At 41.0% G+C, this 21,918-nt stretch overlaps 1 protein-coding gene across 1 annotated transcript in view; it reads right to left on the bottom strand.

Annotated features, from left to right (window-relative positions):
- Nucleotides 1-15,041: 15,041 nt before the first annotated feature.
- The window catches only part of FAM110C (family with sequence similarity 110 member C), a 7,601-nt gene continuing 724 nt past the window's right edge, over nt 15,042-21,918 (bottom strand). The window contains exons 2-3 of the mRNA XM_004707751.2: nt 21,126-21,912; nt 15,042-17,303 (exon numbers count right to left, since the gene is read on the bottom strand). Of these exons, the coding sequence (XP_004707808.1) occupies nt 21,173-21,912 (740 nt within the window). The 3' untranslated portion in view covers nt 15,042-17,303; nt 21,126-21,172. The remainder of the gene's footprint in view (nt 17,304-21,125; nt 21,913-21,918) is intronic.

Here is a 21,918-nt window from a genome sequence, read left to right as displayed (position 1 = left end):
CCAACAGTCAGCCAGATGACAGGGTCCGACAGTCCCCAGCTCGAGAGATGTAAATTCCAATGGTGTGACGAAGCGGGTCTTGAAGGAACCTCAAATTACAGCAACACAGTCCACAGGTTACGTGTCCCACAGGTAGTGTAGCTTGCAAATTGAGGCACAGAACAAGCAAGGCAGCTGCACCCTGGTCCGACCATCAGAGAGCAAGAGACCCGAGAACTAGAAAGGCGAGGCTCGCCAAGCCATTTATCTCTCCACCCTTCAATTAATCCCACATGTGTTTATCACCCAGGTTGGCACAATAAACTACCTCACCAAACATTCAGAGTACACTTTATGCCCACTTTTCCATCTCCCATTGGTTCCTCAACCACTCCAGTTTACTCTTCCTCTTTTCAAGTGAAACCCAAAGCAAAATTGAAACTTAAGACAACAGAAACCTCTCTAAACACATTACAATGGACATGATAACAATGCCTGTTACTCTCAGTCGACTTCAGCTTCTGGCAATTACATGTGTTACAGAGCAGAACTTCTCCATTGAGTTTTCTTGCTGTCTAGTTTTTATGGAAATGGGTCACCAGGGCTTTCTTCCACAATGTTGTTCAGTGGGTTTGAAACACCCATCTTTAAGTTAGTTGTTGAGTGCAAACGATTTGCACTACCTATAAACCTTCATGAAGCCCTTGTGGTGCCGTGGTCAAGTACTTGGCTGCTAATTAAAGCTTCATTAGTTTGAACTCACCCACTTCTTTGCCACAAAACCTGGCACTCTGCTTCCAAACAGATGACAGCCTGACAAACAGCATTGGGCAGTTCCATTCTGTCCTATAAGGTCACTATGAGTCAAATTTGACTCACTGGCAATGAGTAAGGTTCTTCCCAATGGACAGGACACTCACTCTTAGCGTGAATAGTTACATTATGATCTTAATTTTACTACGTATATTAGAAATATCACAGAAATGCACCCCTTGCTAACAAGATATTAAAATGAACAAAACTCTGTCCCTTTGGTTTTCTACCTGCCTTTCTGATCACTCCTTGTTCCTCCTCTGTAAGGAGGGCTTCAGTTTGTGTCCTTTACTTTTCTGCTTCCTCTTTCTGGGGATTTCATTACCAGATCTCCATCCCATCCATCCCAGGTGTCGCCTACCCAATCCAGATTCCTCCTCTGTTGTTGCGGGCTTCTGTCAAGTCAGCCTCAAACTCATGCTGACTGCAGGCCCTGCACCATCCTTATGGTTAGCAGTATGTTGGATTATTACGATCCGTTGAGTTTTCATTGATTGAGTTTTAGAAGATGGTCACCAGGTTCTCCCCACGCGCTAGTGTGCTTTACTCTAGAAATTCTGCTGACACTTGTTCAGCAACAGAGCAAGCCTCCATTGACAGATGCGACTGTGACTCCGGTGCGGATTCTACCACCACACCAACGAGGTCCCCTTCAGACTCCCCTGTTGTGGCTAGTGCCATCGGGTTGGTCTCAAGAATGAGACACTGCCTGGTCCTGCGCCATGCTCACAATTGTTTCTAGGTCCGAACCCATTGTTGGGGCCACCTGTAAGATACACAAGCAATATAAATTAAGTGGAGCTTAGAGAAGTCTGACAGACAGACCACTGCCACTTGTCGTCTGTCCAGCTCCGTAGGTTCCACTTGTTCCATAGTTCTTGTGTGCGTTGCAGGCACATCATATATTCATCGTGCTAAACCTACACCCCTGTTGTTTCCCTGTACCTATTCCATGTCCAAGAGCCAGAGGTTCCTTTGAAAATGTTAATATAATTTGGTGGTACCATGAACCATTTCAGGAACCACAGGACAGAGTGCCCACCTATATTTTCTCTCTCTGGGATTTACTGGGAACCAGTCTCCCCACTTTCAGTTTGTGCTGCCATCCCATTTAAGCCTATATAATTACGTTAATCTGAAGAAGCAGGTTTCATCACCCTAGCCCCAGATACCTCCTGGCACATACACATATGTGCCCTAGTAATTCTAACAAAACACATGTAATCTTAAACATGCTTTCTCATTTCATTCAACATGCTTTCCCTTACTGTAACACATGGTTTTAGCAAAAATCCAAAGCAGAAAAAAATTCAATCTTGAAAAAGCTATCAATTTCTTAATGTTTCCAGTGTTTATCTCATTGCATTTATGATTACAATTTCATGCTCCTAGCTACGTCCTAAAGCTCTACAGCACATAATGTGGCTCTGCTGTGGGTTTTATTTTGCAGCTGTTTCCCCCCCAATATCCCTTTGCTTCAGTAACAGTCATTTTAAAAAATTAAATATATCACAGAGATTCCATATATGCTATTTCCTCTGTATTGCTCTCTTTCTACCAATTCTTCCCTTTCAGTTTTACTTCAGGGAGAGAGAAGCCATTAGAAAGAAGGAAAATGTGAGCTTCGGAAGGTAATATCAAGATGGAAGAAGCCTGGATATCTGTTCCTACGAAATTCTATATGGAGCAGAAGAAGCCAAAGACACTGACAATGAGGAGAGTCTTACCACGGGATGAAACACATGAGAGGCAGAAAGGAATTGTATTCAGAGTACAGGCGGAGGAATTCATCTTGTACCAGAGCATGATCACACTTCCATTTTTGTCGAAAAGGAAGAAGGCAGGTATGAGTATGTGCGCTGTGTAATGTGCCTTCTGTGGGGAAGACTATCCCAAACTGAAAGATGAATCAGACTATTCAACATCAATTCAATGGAGATCCAATGAGTTAGTTATTAAATAGGAAATATTTGCCTGAAAACACTACTTTTTTAAAGGACAATTCCCACTTCTGTTTACAATATTTTGTTTTCCTGGAAACTAAAGATAAAGTTCTGTTGTTGTTCTAATACTTTAGTTTTTGTTAAAGTTCTGAAAGAATTCTAAATAACTGATTCCAAAATAGCTCCAACCGTGAGAGAAGGCAGGGTTGAAAGTACTGGGCACTGGAATAGGAGATGAGAGCTTTAGCCTATTGCTGAGTAGCCATGTGAAATGCACTACCCTCTCTAAGCCACAATTTCCTCACGGCTCCCTTGAGAAGTTTGGACAAATAATCTTGAAACCCTTTCCAGCATTAAATTGATTCTCACTGATCTGTGATATTCTATCTATTGCACCTTGAGTAAAAAAATAAATTAATTTTTAAAAATGGACCAATGTTTACCATGGGCAAAGGAGAGAGTTTTTGCTTAGGGGACATTGAGTCCATGATAATGGTGGCAGAATAATTTGAAAGAAGTATCAAAAATGGATGTAGAAGTTGTTGATTTGGAGAATGTCTTGTTGTATATATTATTTTGCCACAATTAAAAAATAATTGCAAAAAAAAGGTTGACTGATACTAACTTTTCTCTTTGAGATAGAGTTTTTTGGATATAAATTCAAACCTAACTTTTACATTTTCTAGATCCCTAAATTGGGAGTCATTTACTTCACCTTACAAACTATTTCTTCACAGTTTCTGATTCCTAAAGCAGATGAATCCCGCTTCACAAGATAGATAAATAAAAGGGAGACCTCCGTGTATGAAATGCAATCCTACTCAGCAGAGGCAGAGGAGAAGTCCTGCTGGAGTAGTGAATATAGTGCTCACTATTAACCCAAAGATCCTCTGTTCAAACCCACTAACAGCTTCTGTGGGAGAACTATTTGACAACCAACTTTCATTAAGAGTTAAATATTTTCAGCTTTGGAAAACCAATGTGGCAGTTCTACTCTGTTGCTCTGAGTCAGAATCAACTCCAGGACAGAGGGTTTTGGGTAGAAGCAGAGGAGCCGAAAAAATGAAGAGATAAAACCAGGAGTGGTCAAAAGAAGAGAGATTTGGAATGAGCTCCATTATCCAGGGTACTTTGATACTCTTTGTGACTCTCGGTTCTTTAATCTATCAACTTTGGGAGAATACATAGTAGGATAGAAAAAAAATGTGAATAAGCCGATCTCAAAGGCTAGCACATAAGTAAAAACTGAATTTTAGGGCTTTCTTTTTTTCCCCATGACATTTTTCTTTCCTTTGTTTATGATCTCCTTTCTGGTCCTGAAGGTCCTGAATCTAAGTATTTGCTTATGTCCTTTACAAGAAGATATATAAAAAAAGAACTATCAATGTAGAAAAAAGCCCAGGACATTGCAAACCAAAACTCTCTTACTGCTCACTCATTTTCTCTTAAACATAACTAACTAACAGAAATCCCTTAAATTGTTAAAAAAGAAAATAAATAAATAGAGACTAAAAAAAAAAAGAAATCCCTTAATTTCTGGAGATTTGGAACCTATCCCTGAAAGTGAGCTGGATTTAGTAACACCATGATGTCCAACAGGCTGCAAGGAATTAGCATTGTCTCTACCTCTGCTGAAGAGTTTCATCCCTCTCTGACCAAGTGTGGTGTCTTTGAAACAAGCCAAAGTAGTAGAGTGCAACACTTTTTTTCAGTAGTTGAGAAGTAATAATGTTCATTAACTTTTATGATGAACTATAAACAGAAAAAAACCAAACTGCTCAGAAGAAAAGGGATGCTAGGGTAGGACTAACCTTTTCTCCTGGTCCTGAAAAGGGTTGAGATTTAGACTGTTAGCTCTTACAAAATATTGTGCATTTATTTCTAGAGACTCTAAATATAGAAAAGAGTAGTTATGAAGGACAGAGAACAACAATAAAAAAAGAAAAAGAGAAAAACACAAAAACAGGAAAGCTGCCCTAGAATTATGGGTTAAGAAGATTATTGGAGGGGACCAGACAACTAGAAATTATCCTTTGGCACTATTTGGAGAGCCGGTTCAGTTTCCCTGATGTCTTGGTTACAAGCGGGGACAGTGGTATGTGTTGAATCCATAGCACGGGCGACTTACACCATTCAAATTAAGTAGCAGTGAATGTGGAAGTCCTGTAAACATGTCTGAAAATGTTGGGGGTAATTTCATTTTAAAGCAAAGAGGCACCGATTTTCCCTACACTCAGGGTAAGAAGGCATTTTTATGTATAGCCCACAGGCTGCTGCATGTATCACTTGACTGATGCGATCAGTCAAAACAGTTAAGAAAAGCATCACCGAACGGGAGGCACTTGCAGGCATCTCCATATGCACATCTACACACATGCCCACGCCACCCTGTTCAAAAGGATGAATTTGAAAACAGTTTGCTATTTCCTTGGATGGAAAAAACAAATGTGATTCACTTTTCCCCATCTTACTGCAGCCCTTACCTTGCCCTTCAGGGTTATTATTTATTTACTTTTTGGTTTCCCAAGCCCCAAGAACATTTAAAAAGAACACAACTTGAATCCCTTGCAGGTTGCCAAATAGCCATGTTGACACAGTGTAAATTGAAGAGTGCAAAATTTCTCAGGGAAGGATTAAAGAGAGGGTCGCATAGTCTTCAGAAACACAGGCCTCAAAAAACTCACGGCCATCGCATTGATTCCAACTCATACAAATTTACAGGGAGTTGATTCAGACTCATACAAACTTACAGGGAGCCTGTAGGACAGAATAGAGCCGCTCCTGTGGGTTTCTGAGCCTGTAACTCTTCAGGAAAGTAGAAAGCCCCATCCTTCTCCAACAGAGTGGCTAGAGATTTTTCACAGCTGATCTTTCGGAGAACAGCCCAATGTATATCCAGGGTTCCTGGTGACCAAGATGAAACTGTGTAGAGAAACTACAACTGCCTGTTTTTAAAATGTATTTTAGTTTAACAAAGGTTTCTATGATTATATACTTTTTGGATTACAAAACCAAACCAAGCCTACTATCATCCAATCAATTCCAACTCATAGTGACCCAATAGGGTTTCCAAGACTGTAATCTTTATGGGAGAAGAGACTCTCATCTTCTCTTGTGGAGTGGCCGAAGCATTGGAGCCACTGATCTTGTCAACAGTCCAATGCCTACCCAACGGCACTATCTTCTTTTCAAATCATTTTATTGGGGGCTCTTACAGCTCTTAGAATATTCCATGAATCAATTGCATTGAGCATATTTGTACATATGTTGCCATCACCATTTTCTAAACATTTCCTCTATTTGAGCCCTTGGTACCAGCATTTCTTTTTTACCACCATCCACCCCTTCTCACCCAAGTGACCTCTTGATAAATTATAAATTATTATTGTTTTCATATCTTACACTGACCACTGTCTCCCTTCATCCATATTTCTGTTTTTCATCCCACTGCGGAGGGGTTATGTATTGATCATTGCAATAGGTTCCCCCCTTCCTCTCTGCCCCGCCCGCCCCCCACCCCCATTCCTCCTACCCTCCTGGTATCCCTACTCCCATTTCTCTTTCTGAAGAGTTTATCTGACTTGGATTCTGTGTGTTGCGAGCTCTATCTGTGCCAGTGTACCTGCTCCCATCTAGCCAGAACTGAAAGGCAGGACTGGGGTCATGATAGTGGGTGTGAGGAAGCCTCAAGGAACCAGAGAAATACTGTGTGTTTCACCTGTGCTATACTGTGCCCTGGCTGACTCATCCCTTCCTTGTGACCCTTCTGTGAAAGGGTGTCCTGTTGTCTACAGATGGATTTTAGGTCTCTACTCATTTTGTCTTCAGCGATTGTGTCAGGATAGTCAGCATCACAGAATACCAGCTTGTTAGAACAAAGTGTTCTTGCATTGAAGGAGGAATTGAGCAGAGGCCCAAAGTCCATTCACTTTCTCAATCTATTGCCATAGATTGTACATAGGCCATATGTACATAGGCCAATATGCCTCTATTTTTGTGAATTATTAAATTTACATAAGTGCACACTTATATTTATGCCTCTATCCATAGCTTTGCTTCCTAGATCTTTCCTGTTTCCTTTTACCTTCCTCCTTCCCCACCATCATGCTTATCCTTCTTCTGCCTTTTAGTAATTCCTATCAGTTAGATTGCTGTTGCTCCAACACCCCCAGAATCTCTACATCCTCCTCATTGTTGCTTTTAATCCCCTAGCTGTTCCCCTGTCTGTGGCTTGTTTGCTCACTGCTCTTCCCCCACCTCCTCCTTCCCCCAGGTCACTTCAGAAGCATCCGTCCTGTTGCTTTCTCCTTGGGCTTGTTTCCCATGCCTATCTTACATTGTAGGCAAAACAACAACAACAGAGACAAAAACAAAAACAAAATATTGAATAAAAAGAGAAAAGAGAGAGAGAGAAAACTAGCAAACCCCCCAAAAAACAACCAAACAAACCCCAAGGTGAAAAAAGCATACATAATTCCAGGTCTGTCCGCTGACCTTTATGACTCTCTCTCTACCCGTCCTGGGGTGTTCTGAGAACTGTCCCTCCTAACCTGAAGTCTATTTTGGGGGCTCCTCGGGAGTTTTGTGGCTTGGCTTTGCTCCTGTTGTTGATCTGTTATGTTCCTTTCTTGGTTTGCCCCATTGTGGGGGTGGTCAGTCTGGACTCATTCCCTGCCACATGTCCCCAGTGTTGTCCTCTGTGGTGGTGTGCTCCAGTGAGGGGACTTCATGCCTCAAGCTGTTGCCAGCCCTACAGTCCTCTCTTCGCCTTGCCAGCTTCATGCAGGGCCTCCATCCTAAGGGCTTGATGTGCCAGTATGGGGTCTATTCCCTCGCTCTCTTTTTCCCTTCTTGGTTTGCATCTGTATGAGCATGTCAGACTTGCCCATCTCCCCAACCTGTAGGTTTAATGTTGTCCTCTGTAGCACATACTTCTAGGAGGGGATAGGGGGTGTCAGTTTGGCTTTGAGTGGGGCTGGCCCTGTAGACCTCTCTGTTCATGAGTTGCTCCATGTGGTAACATTGCCCTCAAGGCCAACGGCATAGCTTCTTGTTATGTACCACCAAATACATTGTGTCGCACCACAACCCTATAATCAACTAAATAAAGGAGTCTCCAGTTCTGGGTCATCCTCACAGCAGTTATGTTTAAGGCCATTATTGTAGTCACTGTCAATTCATCTTTCTCCCTCATTTTCACTGTCCTTCTACTTTATAGACTCTGTGTGTGTGTGTGTGTGTGTGTGTGTGTGTGTGTGTGTCTTTAACCAAAACTGAACTCACTGCTGTGGAGGAGACGCCAACCCACAGTGACTCTATCGGGCAGAGTAGAATGACCCTGGTGGGTTTATGAGGATATTAATCCTCACAGAGAGCAGAAAGCCTTATCTTTCTCTCACAGAGTAGCTGGTGGGTTTGAACTGCTGACCTTTGATTCGCAGCCCAATTCATGACCCCTTGTGCCACTAGAGCTGCATTTGTGTGTGTGTGTAATTAAAAGACTAAAATAGTTAAAAGAACAATAGCTAAGATTGAACTGATTATGCACTTGTAGTGACCCCTACGCATAACGAGTCGAGACCAACAAAATTTTTATTTACTGCTTTTTTAGCAGTAGATTGTCATGTCTTTCTTCCAAATAGGTCTCAGTTGAGAAGCTCCCCTGAAATCTCTTCAGCATCACGGCAGCACCTGCATCTACAGGAGAGACAGCAGGCGACTGTGCATGGGGTGCATTGTCTGGGAATGGCACACAGATCTTACTCAGGGGAGGTGAGAATTCGAACACTTCACTTTGGCCCTCTCTTAGACTCCAAGTTCATTCTGCAGCCTCTTTATCAGTCACCTTTGAACAGATAAGGAAGCTGAGAGGTGTTTAAACTTCCCCCAGATCAAGTAGCTGGTAGGTACACTATATCTGATCTACTGTGGTGATTCCGTGTTCCCAAAGTATCTGGCTGCTATGAAACTTTTATTCCATTATGTACCTCCTATGCATTATACATAGGATACTAATCCAATCTTGCTCTGGTTTAGAATTTGATCTCTGTTGAAAAGGCTTCTTTGTTCAGAACTCTTAGGAGGATCTTCCTTGGTAACGGATCCACGCCTGACAGAGGTCCTGACTTATCCCCCACTGTGGCTGGCTGTGCTTACCACATAAGTATATCCTGTGACGAGTGGCTAGCATTAGGTAAGCAATGCCTGAGTAATGGTGGGAAGAGCAGGGGCAATGACTTCCTGCAACCTTCAAGTTACAAGTGCTCACTCAGTCAAGAGCCAACAGGAAAAGGTGAGTAATGCTTCCTCTGTGACTACCTGCAAAGGGAGATGTGCTGACAGTTGGCTCAGCTTCTCTTCTACGTGTTACAATAATATTTGTGTAGCCTGAAATGCAGTCAAGGGGCTGTGAGATAAGATTTTGGAAACGCATATCTTGGTTGTTGTTTTTTTCTACTATTACTATGAAACAAAACACATAATCCCAAAGTTGTGCATACTCTCCAGTATATAATCTTGAAGGTTACTCTTTTTTTTTTTGCATCGCTGGTTATTTCCCATGTATCCTAAATGAAGATAATTAACCATCAGTTTAACTCAGTGAGTTCTTCCCGACTTCTCTGATGGGACTTAGCAGGCGGTGGGCTCCTTCATCCACCTGAGCGCTCCCAGGTACGCGTGAGGTGTCGTGCCTGGAATTCACACTCTGGTGAAATGCACACTACAGCAAAGGGACCAGCATCTCATGCATCTGTTTGCTTAGACTGTGTGCAAAGCAATATTGGCCTAAGTTGTTAGGGTGCACTTTTTTTCCACTTTGATTTTCCTCTTTATTCCCATTTTTTAAATACACACCATCTTATATAAAGTTATCAAGAGAAACTGAGGCATGAGCCTAGATCAAATTGTTCTTATACATTCCCAGACATGACTGATTCACATGTCATTCTGAAGCGAGGTTTGAGGCAGTGTTGTCACTGAGGCAATCCCGCCTCACCTGAGACACTTGGCACATGGTGATGTGGGTCTTGTAAATGATTCTGGAGTGGCAACTTGTCACAGAGTCCTGCCCAAACTTGAATTAGACTTGTTAAATTAAGTTTATTCCATTGAGGACTGAACAAAACGTTGGCATTTAATTCTCCCTATAAACTAGTATTTTATAGATAGAGCTGACTTTGGTGTCAGATAGATATGTGTTTACAATTTGAATCCTGTCCTTATTAAGCAGCCCTAGTGGCCTAATGGTTAAATATTGGGCTGCAATCTGAAAGATCAGCAGTTCAAAACCACCAGCTGCTGTGCAGGAGAAAGACAAGGCTTTCTACTCCTGTAAATAGTCCGTCTCAGAAACTCATGGTGGCAGTTGTACCCTGCCCTAAAGAGTCACTATGAGTCATCATCAACGTGATGACAGTCAGAGTTGAGTACCGTACTAATTCTGGGACAGGACACTGAATCTTTACACACCTCCTGCCTTCATATGTGAAATGGTGATGCTCAGAGATTGCTTTGAGGGCTCCATGGAAGAAAAATCATAAGGCACTTAGTACAGTTTCTGCTACTGAAGATGCCCAGGAAGTGTTGCTTCCCTCCTGACAAGTCTATCCTCCTGGGCCATTCCACATGGCGATAATACACCTTGCTCAAACAGGTACTCCCAGATGTGGGAGTTGAAGTTTTACTGCTCTGTCAATGTTCCTTATGTGTAGTAAAGGGACTTTGAAACTTCCCTGACCATATTATCTTCTTTTCCATTAAGGGGAAAAACACCCCACGTTATCCTGATTTAGAGCAAGAAAAATTGTCAAACCAAATCAATTCTCAAGGGCTCTGAGTCGTTTTGACACTAATTCCTTCAGCAAGTGAGCGCCAAAGTGAAGGCAAGAGCACGGCACGTGCTAGGGCTCTCCTCTTTTGCCGTATCCAACCTTTCTTCCCAAGTTGCTAGGAGCTACAGGTTTCCCAAAGAAAAGTCCCAGAGAAACAAGACCGAGTGGTTCTGATTGATAGTCAGGCAAGGGATGGGAGGAATGATCACTGGATTGTTCTGCCTTAAACAGTTCTATCTTCTAGACATCAGTGCACTATGCAGTTGTGTGAGTTTGGATCTAGAATTCTCCCTCTAAGATGACCCGGTCAGGCTGCTCGGTTCCTAACATCACTTCCAACCTTAGTAGTCTGCCATTGATGCTGGTGGAGCAGAAACCAGCTGTCTGCCTATCTTAGCAGATAACAGGCGTTTTCTCTTTGGTACCTTTCCGTGGAAGAGAAATAGTATGAGAGGCTCTCTGGGCCCTTTGGACACCTTCCCATTTCTGAACCGTGGACTCTGGAGTCTTGACTTGTTAAGCAACTTGAGAAAAGAACACAGCCCTCGAGTCTGATAACATCAGGCTGATTCATCAGACTAAGCTCTCCTGTTTACCTACAAGGGAGTGGCTAAGAAACAGCTCTCAGAGTTCACCAAGAATCAGACAACCGGCCACTTTCCTCCCTCAACTGGCTTGTTCTGGCCTGTGAGAACCACTGCACATTTGCTGTATGAACTCCCTTCCCTACCCCGACCCTAAATTTGAAAAGTGGATTTCCTCTACAAGCCAAGGGAAGGCATGCAGCCCCTAACCAATTATCTTCTGAGCCAGATGTAAACCATGTCTTGAAGTTTCATCTGTAATGTGTTCTGCATATTATTCAGTCTAAACTTTTAAAGTTTTAAGTAGTCAGGGTGAAGTCTTTCAGGGCCTAAAGTAAATATCTTAGAGAAAAACAAAAACAAAAAAGTCAGATATAGTTTACATGTTTTCTCTGTTTGTTTTGGGTTTTAAAAAAAATATTATTTAGGTTTGAGGTTTCATTTATATTTCAGATATCTTGGCCATTAAGCAGAACAAATTAAACTGATAACACTTAAACCCAAATAAATTCCAAGTCATAGTAACCTCATACTATCCAGTAGAATTGCCCCACAGGATTTCCAGGGCAGAAAAACTTAATGCTGGCAGACTGTCATCTCGTTCTCGCACAAAGACGCTGGTGGGATCAAACTACCAGCTTTATGATTAGCAGCCTAGTCCTTACCCACTATCACACCCCTATTCTTACAGCCGTACTCTGTTTCCCTTCCATCCTTTCATTTTGCTTCCTTTCCTTTTCTTCTGCCTCTATCTATCTATCTATCTATCTATCTATCTATCTATCTATCTATCTATCTATGTATCATCTATCTAATCTACCTATGTGTATTTCCTTATTGAATAGCTGCTAGAATCTAAGCCCAATCCTAGCAGACTGTTTCCTAGAGCACAGTTTGACTGGGAAATATATGCATGTAAGGAAATTATGTTGGTGAGTTGTCCTTGCCTGGAGGAAAGACACTATAAATGGGTGTCTTTGTCTTGATTAAAGGCACTATAGTTCCATGGAACATTTTTTTTTTAATATCACAAGATGGATAGCAGGGGTATGGATTTAATCAATATTCTAATTTTCTGTCCTGACACTTTAGATTATTTAAGCCCAAGATTTAGCATCCTACAGGATACAATGAAGACGGAGCTAGTTCTTTCCATTTCTAGTTCTGTGGTTCTGACTCTCACTTTCTGAGAAACGAATATTCAATTTAAAGGTAAATCGTTATTGATGGCATAGTACAATCTCCCTTAGAAAGCATTCAAACACAATAATTTTCAAGGAGAGAAAAAAAGATAAAAATCAATTGTAGAATTGATTATAGCAGAGGAAAATGGTATTATGCCAAAGGTTTTCTATTTATTGCTGGTGTTTTCATATTTGCTCCCCATAAGCAGTTTCCTGCTACTTCCAAGATCAGAGTTATGAGATCCTGGCTGAGATGCTCAAATTCCTTCTTGGGCAATATTTTATCATACTTAAATAACTTATAAACATATTTATTCTTCCCACTAAAGATGCAAACCAAAATTTAAACCTCCAACCAGTGTAGAGTATTTCATTGCTTTCTGTCTTGTTAGATTGGTAATTGAAATGTAAGAATGTTACATTTATGTCCAGGAAGAAACAAGGCAATTGACAAACAGCTCATGCAATGTAAACCACACAGTACCACACTTGGATGCTTATATATAGTTATAAGAAGAATTTTTAAATAGCAGCCTATGGATTTTCCCAAGTTTTCACGGAAGTGTACACATTTTTTTAACATTCTTTAGGATGCTTATACTTGGGGTTCTTATCAGAAAAAGAGAAAACAAGAAGTGTTGGTGAGGATGTGGAGTAATGAGAACCTCCGTGCATCGCTGATGAGACTGTAAGTGGTGCGACCACTGTGCAAGCGTTTGGAGGGTTCTAGAAAAGTTAAACATAGAACCACTTTCAGAGCCAGCTGTTCAGCTCTGAGGTATATGCCCCGAAGAATTGAAATCAAACTCTCAGACAGCTGTGTACATTGGTGTTCATTATAACATTATTCACAATAGCAAAAGGTGGAAAGAGCCCCACTGTCTACCCAAAGGTGAGTGAATAAACAAAACATGATGCATACGTTCATTGCAATACTATTCAGACTGAAAGCAAAATGAAGGCTGATACATGCTATGGCATGGATAAACCTGGAAACGTTATGCTGAGTAAAATAAGTCAGACACAAAAGAAGAGATGATCTTAAGTGAACTCACTAGAGTTGGCAAATAATAGAGGCCAACGTTGACTAGTGATTGCCAAGGGTGGCTGAGAGGGAACATATGTGTAGGAGTATAGAAGTAAGGGGTATAGAATTTTTGTTAAGGGTGCTGAAAAATTAGTAGTAGTTAGTGGTGAGTGTTGTGAAATACAGTGAATGTAATTAATGTCACTCAACTGTGCAAGTAAAAATAGCTGAAATGGTAAAGGTTTTGACAAATATACACATCTCACCACAAAAAAATATTAAAAACAAAACAAAAACTAATGCATATCCTTGGATGTTTGGATATGTATGTCCGGACACAAGCCACTGCAGAACTGAAGAAGAAACCACTCTCGCCCAGCCAGTGTGTCAATATGAGAACGGTAGACTTCCTTCGAGACCTCACCCACATCATTTCCTCCCCAACATAAGCCAAGGAATGACCAGCATCTACTGAGAACAAACTTGAATATGACAATTTGCTTTCACTTGATGAATTAATGTGCTAGGTTATAAACTGTGCTTTTAATTTAAAATTTACACTTATTTTCCAATGACGAGAGTAATAAAACATAGAGACAAAAAGGGGAGGAGGCATCCAGGGAAAAACAATATGCTAAATTTACAAACTGTTTTTTACTGAATTTCATCTGCAGGGAAAGTTAGGAGCGTTAGATGCATCCAACTGAACCAGCTGCCACTGAGTCACTTCTGACTCAGTCACTGTACAGGACAGAGGAGAAGTCACCACTGGGCTTCTGAGACAGGAGCGGACAACCTCACCTTCCTCCCCAGAAACTGACAGTGGGTTTAAACTGCCAACCTGGCCATTAGCACCCCAAGATTTAACCCACAGAGTCACCCTTTTGCTCATTTTTACTGATAATCTGAGGAGATGACTATGATATTTAAGAAAAAGGTAGAAAATAAAATATATGAGTAATTATCTGAGTAGTCATAATTAGCTTATTTAAAATTTCACTTAAAATTCTTCACATTGTAAAGTCATAAATCCCTATTAATAAATGATAAACACTTTATTTAATACAGCATATGAAATATTACACTCCAGTTGCAAGTAGTTTGTAGGAAAAAAAAAACCCTCTACAAACTGTCATAACAATTGTCTGGGCCCAATGTTTACAATTCCAACCAGCCACCGAACTTTGATATTTAGTACAGTCTCCTTTATATTCCAGTAGTTTAAAAATTATGTACACTTATTTAATTGTGCACTTTCCAGTTAAATAAATGCCTTTCCATATGAAGCATTGTTAATTGCTTCCCACATACTTATCAACTAGGTTACTAGCAAGATATTTTCCCTGTTAATAATTTTTCTTGCCATCAAGTTTAATTATTGTTATTTATATGGATACCTTGAACAAGTGTTTTTTCTTTCTGTCTCATGGGAAGCACTACTGAACTTTTCCATCCCAACCTGACTATAAAAGTTTTTTTGTTGTTTGTTTTTTTCATTTATTCAGCAATTGGAAATTCTTGGCCATATGGCTGAAGCATATGCATTTGAACCTCATTCATCGCCATCACTGATTCGATTCTGACTCAGAGAAGCCCTGCGAAACAGAGTAGAAGTGCTCCTGGGGTTTCGGAGACTTTCAATCTTTAAGGAGTAGACAGACTCATCTTTCTCCCTCAGAGTGACTAGTAGATTTGAACTGCTGACGTTAAGGTTAGCAGCTCAGTTTGTTGCCTACTCCACCATCAGGGCTCTTGAATGGAGAGTAAGAAGAGTTCATTTACTCCTGTTAAAGCTAATTTACTCATTTTCCTTCGTACATCGTGATCCATATTTGACATCTACTCCCAGCATTTATCCCAACTAAATTCTTTGAGTTTCCTGGGCCACCTCTAAAACTGTAAATATTTCCTGAAAGATGGTGGTGGTTTTAGAGCAAAATCAATTGGTGGTTTTAGAGCAAAATCAAATCATTTTTTCATCTCTTCTGTCATCAAGAGGTTCTGTCACCATTTTTATTTAACACAAATCTTAGCTGGCTTTCAGTTCATCTTCTGACAGTAGGCACAAAACAATTTTGCACATCACATTCACATATAAAACCGATGGGATGTCTGCAAATATAAGACTGGGAATATTCAGAATACTGTTTTCTTTTAAATAATATTCCTCTCACCTTTGATAATATCTTTTTTACTTAGGTGCAATCCAGTGACCAACAGAATAGCAGCATTTTCGGAGCAATAACTGTTGTCTTGAATCAATCCGTCTTGACGAAGGTACCTCTGAGCCCAGAGGGCCTCTGAAGAATGTGCTTGTTCCAAACAAAGCATTTCAGCATTGAGCACTTGATAGAGCAGCACACACTCAGTTTACAACCAAGAGATGAAAGTTCATTTGAACAGTACATACAAAAGTCCAACTAAAGAAAATGATTAAAAATTGCACTGACAAAAATGAAAGACTATGTAAAATGGAGGAAGCCCATCTAGAGACCATTAACTGTGTAAAAATAAATATTTAGGTAACTTAAAGTCATATTCTCACAGTGAAGCATTTACAAAAATAAAATACTTTATAAAGCAAATACTTGAGTATATCAAAATGGAATGATTTGTAAAATATTTTACCTTAAGAAACCCATTTCTCTCCTCTTAATAAGTTTTAATAATTTTGTTCTGGAAGAGATACGATACTTTGATAAAACTGTGCTTTGAAAAGGTTGTAGGGTGAAAAATTTTCTTGGTGTTATCATCATTGAAACAGAGTTACCATTAGATAGCTCTGATCAGATAATGCATTCACTCTGGGTATTAGAAGAACATTCAGAATTAGGGTTACAATGGCTCTGGATACCCTAGGCACCCAGGTACTGCCCTTTGGTTTCAAAATATAACCCTTTCCTCCATGGTGCTTTACCCCTAATTTGGCAGGTAGCGGCTTGGATTGAAGCAAAGGGAAGGACAAGCCTTGTCCTCGGCGACCACGTTTTGTGTAACGCAGGCATTCCTATTACAGGGCAGTTTGGAAGCACATTTTAAATAATGCTGTAAACGAGGATTGTTGCTACTGGTCTGATGAAATGAGGCCCCAAGATACTCCTGACAACATCCAAGTAATTGTCCTGGCACAATAATATTCAGCAGTATCTCAACTATCTAGTGCTCTTTTAATATCCTTTAGAAAAGTGCTTCCACAGGTCTATAAACTGATGGACAGTGGAATGCATAGAATGACCTTGTTGTCCTGAAGTGATTTTTAAAGTGCTTTCTGAAGCATTAACTAATATTCAATAGTTGTGTAATTTGGGGAGTAAGTATACTGTTCTGTGTGTGGATGCTTTACAATTTGGTGAGTCTGGGTGTGTGTGTGTGTGTGTGTGTGTGTGTGTGTGTTCACTCTTTTTTAAACTGTATTTAACTAGCATATGCCCTCTCATGATTATAGTTGAATACAAAATAGAAGGAATTTTTATTTAAATGGTCTCATTTAGCCCAAGACGATTAAAAAGAGTAAAGACCATGTCACATTGGTGCTTGGTTCTTAAACTCTTTGCCTTTAAAAAAAATCAACTCAGATATTATTAGAATCCATTCCATTACTGGTCTGACAGCAAGTTAGGCAAAAAGAGGTCCTTGAAAATATTTCCCATCTCCTGGCTCACCGTTAGGAATAAGTATAGATCCACCTCAAACAAGATAAACCATTCCGCAGCATTAGCTCCAAATCCCGTGTTCCCATCTTCTCCATAGCTCAATTTTCTCTACATCTCGTTAGTTAAAATCCTCTGAAATTTCTTAGGCATAGTTAATGGGATGCTTGAGTCCTGGGAAAGCTGTAGTCATGTCAACTTGGGATCCTGGACAAAATGCGTGGTGTGAAGACAGTCCTGGTGTTCCGAGTCATCCAGGATGCACTTCCAAGGACTCTCTGGGAAGGATTTCTTCATGAGGAGTAAGAAAACAAGAAAACGTTAATAGATTCTAGCTTAGGGAAAAATATATAAAACTAAATATTACATCTCAAATCCTGTCTCTGTGGTCTTTGGTCTTATGACATTCAAACAAGCAAACAAAAACAAACATCTCCTTCGTGCAATTCATGTACTCCTTTATTATGAAAGACACATGAAGAACACTATCAGAGTCTCTGGGATTTTACGCCTGAGGAGTACGAATTCCACTACTTGAAAGTAAGCCATGTTTCTTCCTAATTAATCCATGGTACAAGTTCCCATTCTTTTATAAATATATTAAATTCAACAACATACATGGTCTATGCAAAAGATCGAAAACCAGAAGGCTCTACATTTTGGCAACTCTCCAACCTAATGAGTTGAAAGATAGGGAGATGACTAAAAATCACCAAAGAGAAGAGCAATTTTCATTAACTCCATTCTCAACAACTGAATATCAAAATTATCCATGTGTACCCCATTTATTACTCAACGTATATACATGTAGATTCCAGGAGAGGCATCTCTCACTTCTGATATTTCATAGCTACAATTCAATTTTGAAAAGCAAACTTTTTTTTAACCATTAAAAACTGTATTTAATTGTATTTTACCATTAATCACTATAATGGAATCATTGTAATCAACATTTTATTATCTTTTAAAAGGGGATAAAACTCTCCATATTAAGCACATTTATTTCTTCTTCATTTAGAAGACTAACTTGCTCACCTCAGACTTTCTGAATTTCTCCTGAAACTTTAAAATGAGTCTTTAGTTCATAAGCGCCCTGGTAAACTAGAGAAAAAGCACAGTTTAAATGTTTTTTTTCCATGTCTTCAAAAATTTATGGAAGTAGTTTCTAGAACAAGTAATACCTGTAAGAAAAGCTTATGTTTACTTTGTAAACTGGTTTTCTGTTTGTTTGTTTTTTGTTAAGTTAGTGAGATAACTGCTTCAACCACACAGTTGGTGACACTGTGCAATCACATTGGCTTGGATTGTTGGTTCTCTCTACTGGCTCTTCTTCAGAGGAAATAATATTGTTTGGAGGTGGTGGGTTTAAGAAAAAAACAAAACAGGTGGTTTGTGATTATGGAAAGACATCATTACAGTGAGCCATCAGGAACAGGGCATGGAGAAAGCACAGCTCATTTCCCCCTCAGAACTTGCCAAAGAACAAGGTATGGAGTCGACTGAAGTTCTACAGAAGGCCAGCTTTGTGTTGGGTCTAGGATAGTAAATTTGTAAATGCCTAGTGCTGTGACTGCAAATGGCATGTGCTACAGAGACCATTGATGCTCATGGTAATGTCATCTCCCTTCTCTAAGTAGAAATGCAAAACAGCTGGGACAGCAAGTGACACTGGTCCCGGTTTCAAACAGGGTTAGAATAGATAAAGAAACAACAGACAGAGAATCAGTCTAACTCATGAGCTCCTGGTTCTCCTGCATAGACTCCCTTCTCTGTAGACACCTAAACTTGCCGTTCATCCTTAGAGGGAACACCGTTGCCACTTCCTTCGCTTATGCTTCTTGTTTCTCAAAATAAAAGTATTCACACGCTAACCAAAATGGATAGATTCCGCCCCTTAGACTTAAACCTAAAAGATTTTTGGAAATATTTTGTCAGAGGCCATATCCTAAATGACCCTCTAAATAACTCTTTTGACAATGGAGCCCTAGAGGTGGGGGTGGGTCTGAGTCCAGAGAGATCAGAGCTGGGTGCTTTTATTTTCCTGCTGTTAAGTTTTATCTTGGCTTTTTGGTGTGTTACCTTGAGAAAGATGTGGTAGTCTGCTTCTTTAGAGGTTTACAACCATGGAAACATTATGAGATAGTTTTACTCTGTCCAAGTTCATGGCAGTGGGCTTGCTTTGAAGTTGTTGTTAGTTTGACTGTTGGGGTTGAATGTCATCATATCCCACCACTGTTCTCACCATCAATTTTACTCATCTTCTTCAATTAAAACACAATGATCTGGATTCTACTAGCTACCTGGAGGTGCACCTACTTCACAGTTGACTTTTAACATAATCCAATAAGCAATAAGCAGTGAGTTTTCACTTACTTTTCCTGTGATCCAAATCATGGAACACAGATGTATACATATCGTTGACAATAGAGAAAATTAGAAGAGAGAGTGGAAGTCATCTGCCTATCTCTCTTTATGTCATGGAGAATGGAAGCCTAGGCCTGAAGCGCAGTAGTGAATAGTGAGCAGAACACCATCCACTGCTGTCAAGGCAATTTTGACTCATGGGGAGACTCTATGGAGCACAGTACAATTGCCCCACAGAGTTTCCAATGCTAACAACCTTTTAAAAAACCAAGTACCTCATCTTTTACCTTCTTAGCACTGGGTGAATTTAGCAGTTAACACTCAAGTAACTGTGCCAACAAGCCTCCTAATTCTCTACTTGACCAGTACCTCCTGCTGCTGCTCATGCAGGAACTCTCTTCCTCCATCAGAGTGTGGATGGCTGGCATCTTGGAAGCCCTTTCCCATCGTTTATTGATCTCAACTCCAAAAGGTAATTGGGACAAGTATATATTTTTTAAATTATTTCCTGTATACATGTCTAGAGGATTAGAGGCGACAAGAAACAAATACCTAATAAAATAAAGAAATAATTTAAGTTTTGAGGTCCAGGTCAAGAAAAACAAAAAAATAAAAACACAGGTCCTCTCCTTTTTAATAGTATTCATGATGGTATAAAGATGTGGCCACTCTGACATCAATAAGTTTTATTATCATGGAATTTGAAGCTAAATATTCTTTATGACACAAGACGATATTCTATAGCTCTGTGCAAAGGGAAGATAGTATCATATTTTAAAATATTTTTTCCAAGAAAGCAACCCTCCTACTTCTCAATTTCCTCTGTACGCGGAACACATTACAAGGGTATGCACGTTATTTGAAGAAATATGGCACTTCCCACATTATGATCATATTTCTATAAAATGATAGCTTAATAGCAATTAAGAACGGCAAGACTTTTTATACTCTAGTCCAATTCCCTCATTTCTACAAATGGAAGCTCTTTGATGTTCAAGCAATGCTCCTTAGAAAGTTTGCAAAACAACTTCAATAAAACTTATCCAAGGAAAGTTACTTGCTAGCACCATGGGCGCCAGACTGCTGACAAGCTCCTGCACAACAGTGTCCTTCCTGACAACTTTAAAACTTCTGTAAATGCCTCCAAAAAGAAAGTGCACACTGGTTTTGACACTTTAACATCCAATCTTCCTTTTCGTGTGAAGCCACAAACAACAAACCCCACGATCACTGAATCAGTTGGCAAGAATTTTTTCTTTAAGCGAGCAAAGCCTATCCTGGGGCTTCTGGCTGGAAGAACTGGCAGCAATCAAACTTCAACACAGTCCGCAGGGCACTTGTTTTACAAGGTCAATTCATGTGAAACTAGGTGTTCCCCTGCTGTTTTCAATGCAAGATTCAATATTAACAGGAGGAGTGAGACTACTTAATGACTGGGATTTTTTTAAATATTTTTTTGTTTCTCCTAGTTTCCCATTATAAACCAACCAGGATGGTGGCTAACTTAACAGGAGGAGCTTTTGAGGCAATAAAATGCAGACTTGGTGGGGAAAAAAGGAACCCTGGACCTGGATCCTAGAAACCTGGATTTGACTGGCAGCAATTTTACTATTAATTATGAATCTTCTGATTTTAGAGAATTGAACTCTAAATAGAAGCTGTAGCTAGTCATTATCTAGCCTGGCTACAGTGACCACACACAAACACGCATGCAGACAGGCACAGTTCTTAGCTTTTCGAAAAGCACACCTGGGGTTCCGGAGTCTGGGCCTGGGCGCAGGGCTGACACTCCTTTCCTACTGGCCCTTGCTGGGAGTCTCCTTGGCCTTCTTACAGGTGTACAGCCATTTGATGATGCGGGCGTTCTTCTCGATGACCGAAGTCTTGGTGGGGGCTTGTTCTATCAGCTCTTCTTCCTGCAAGCCGTCGTCTCCACCACTGTGCAGCGAGAACCCACTGTCCGATGTGGCAATGCTCACGCTGCGGACTTTGAAGGCGAGGTGGTCTGAGCCCGCGGCAAAGTTCTCCCTCCCCAGGGCCTCCACCACCTCGGGGTCAAGGCCGCAATACAGGAAGAAGGTGTCCAGGCCCTCCGCAAAGGACTTAGAGTACCGGGAACTGACGTCGGACTGAGAACGGTGCAGGCCTCTGTGCCTCACTTCCCGCAGCTCAGAGCCAGGGGGTGTGGGCTGGCACCGGCTGGGGGTCCCCCCAGGTCGGGAGCGGTCTGGCGCCACCGCTGGGGGCACCGAGCCAGCCACAGCGCAGGGCTCGGGGCTGCTCCCCGCGGCCTTGGGAGCTGCAGCATCTTCACCCTTGGCCATGGCGTCGGGCCCCTCGGTTTTGACCTCCTCTCTTCCTTTAGGCATCTCGGGGGTGAGGAGCGCCCTGTCTTTGCCGGGGCCTTGGAAGAGCTTCTTCACCAAGCCTGCCCTGAGGCTGTCGCCGCCCGTCCCTTTGACCAACTCGCATTTCTGCCGGTAGATGACCAGCGAGTCCGGCCTCAGGGGCCTCCGGGCAATGGGCCTCCGGGGCACAGGGC

Source organism: Echinops telfairi, unplaced genomic scaffold (assembly GCF_000313985.2).
Source record: "Echinops telfairi isolate 266 unplaced genomic scaffold, ASM31398v2 ScPeMD7_9;HRSCAF=40, whole genome shotgun sequence".
Lineage (NCBI taxonomy): Eukaryota > Metazoa > Chordata > Mammalia > Afrosoricida > Tenrecidae > Echinops > Echinops telfairi.
Note: the sequence above shows the minus strand (reverse complement) of the source record. Positions and strands in the feature narration are given on the sequence as shown.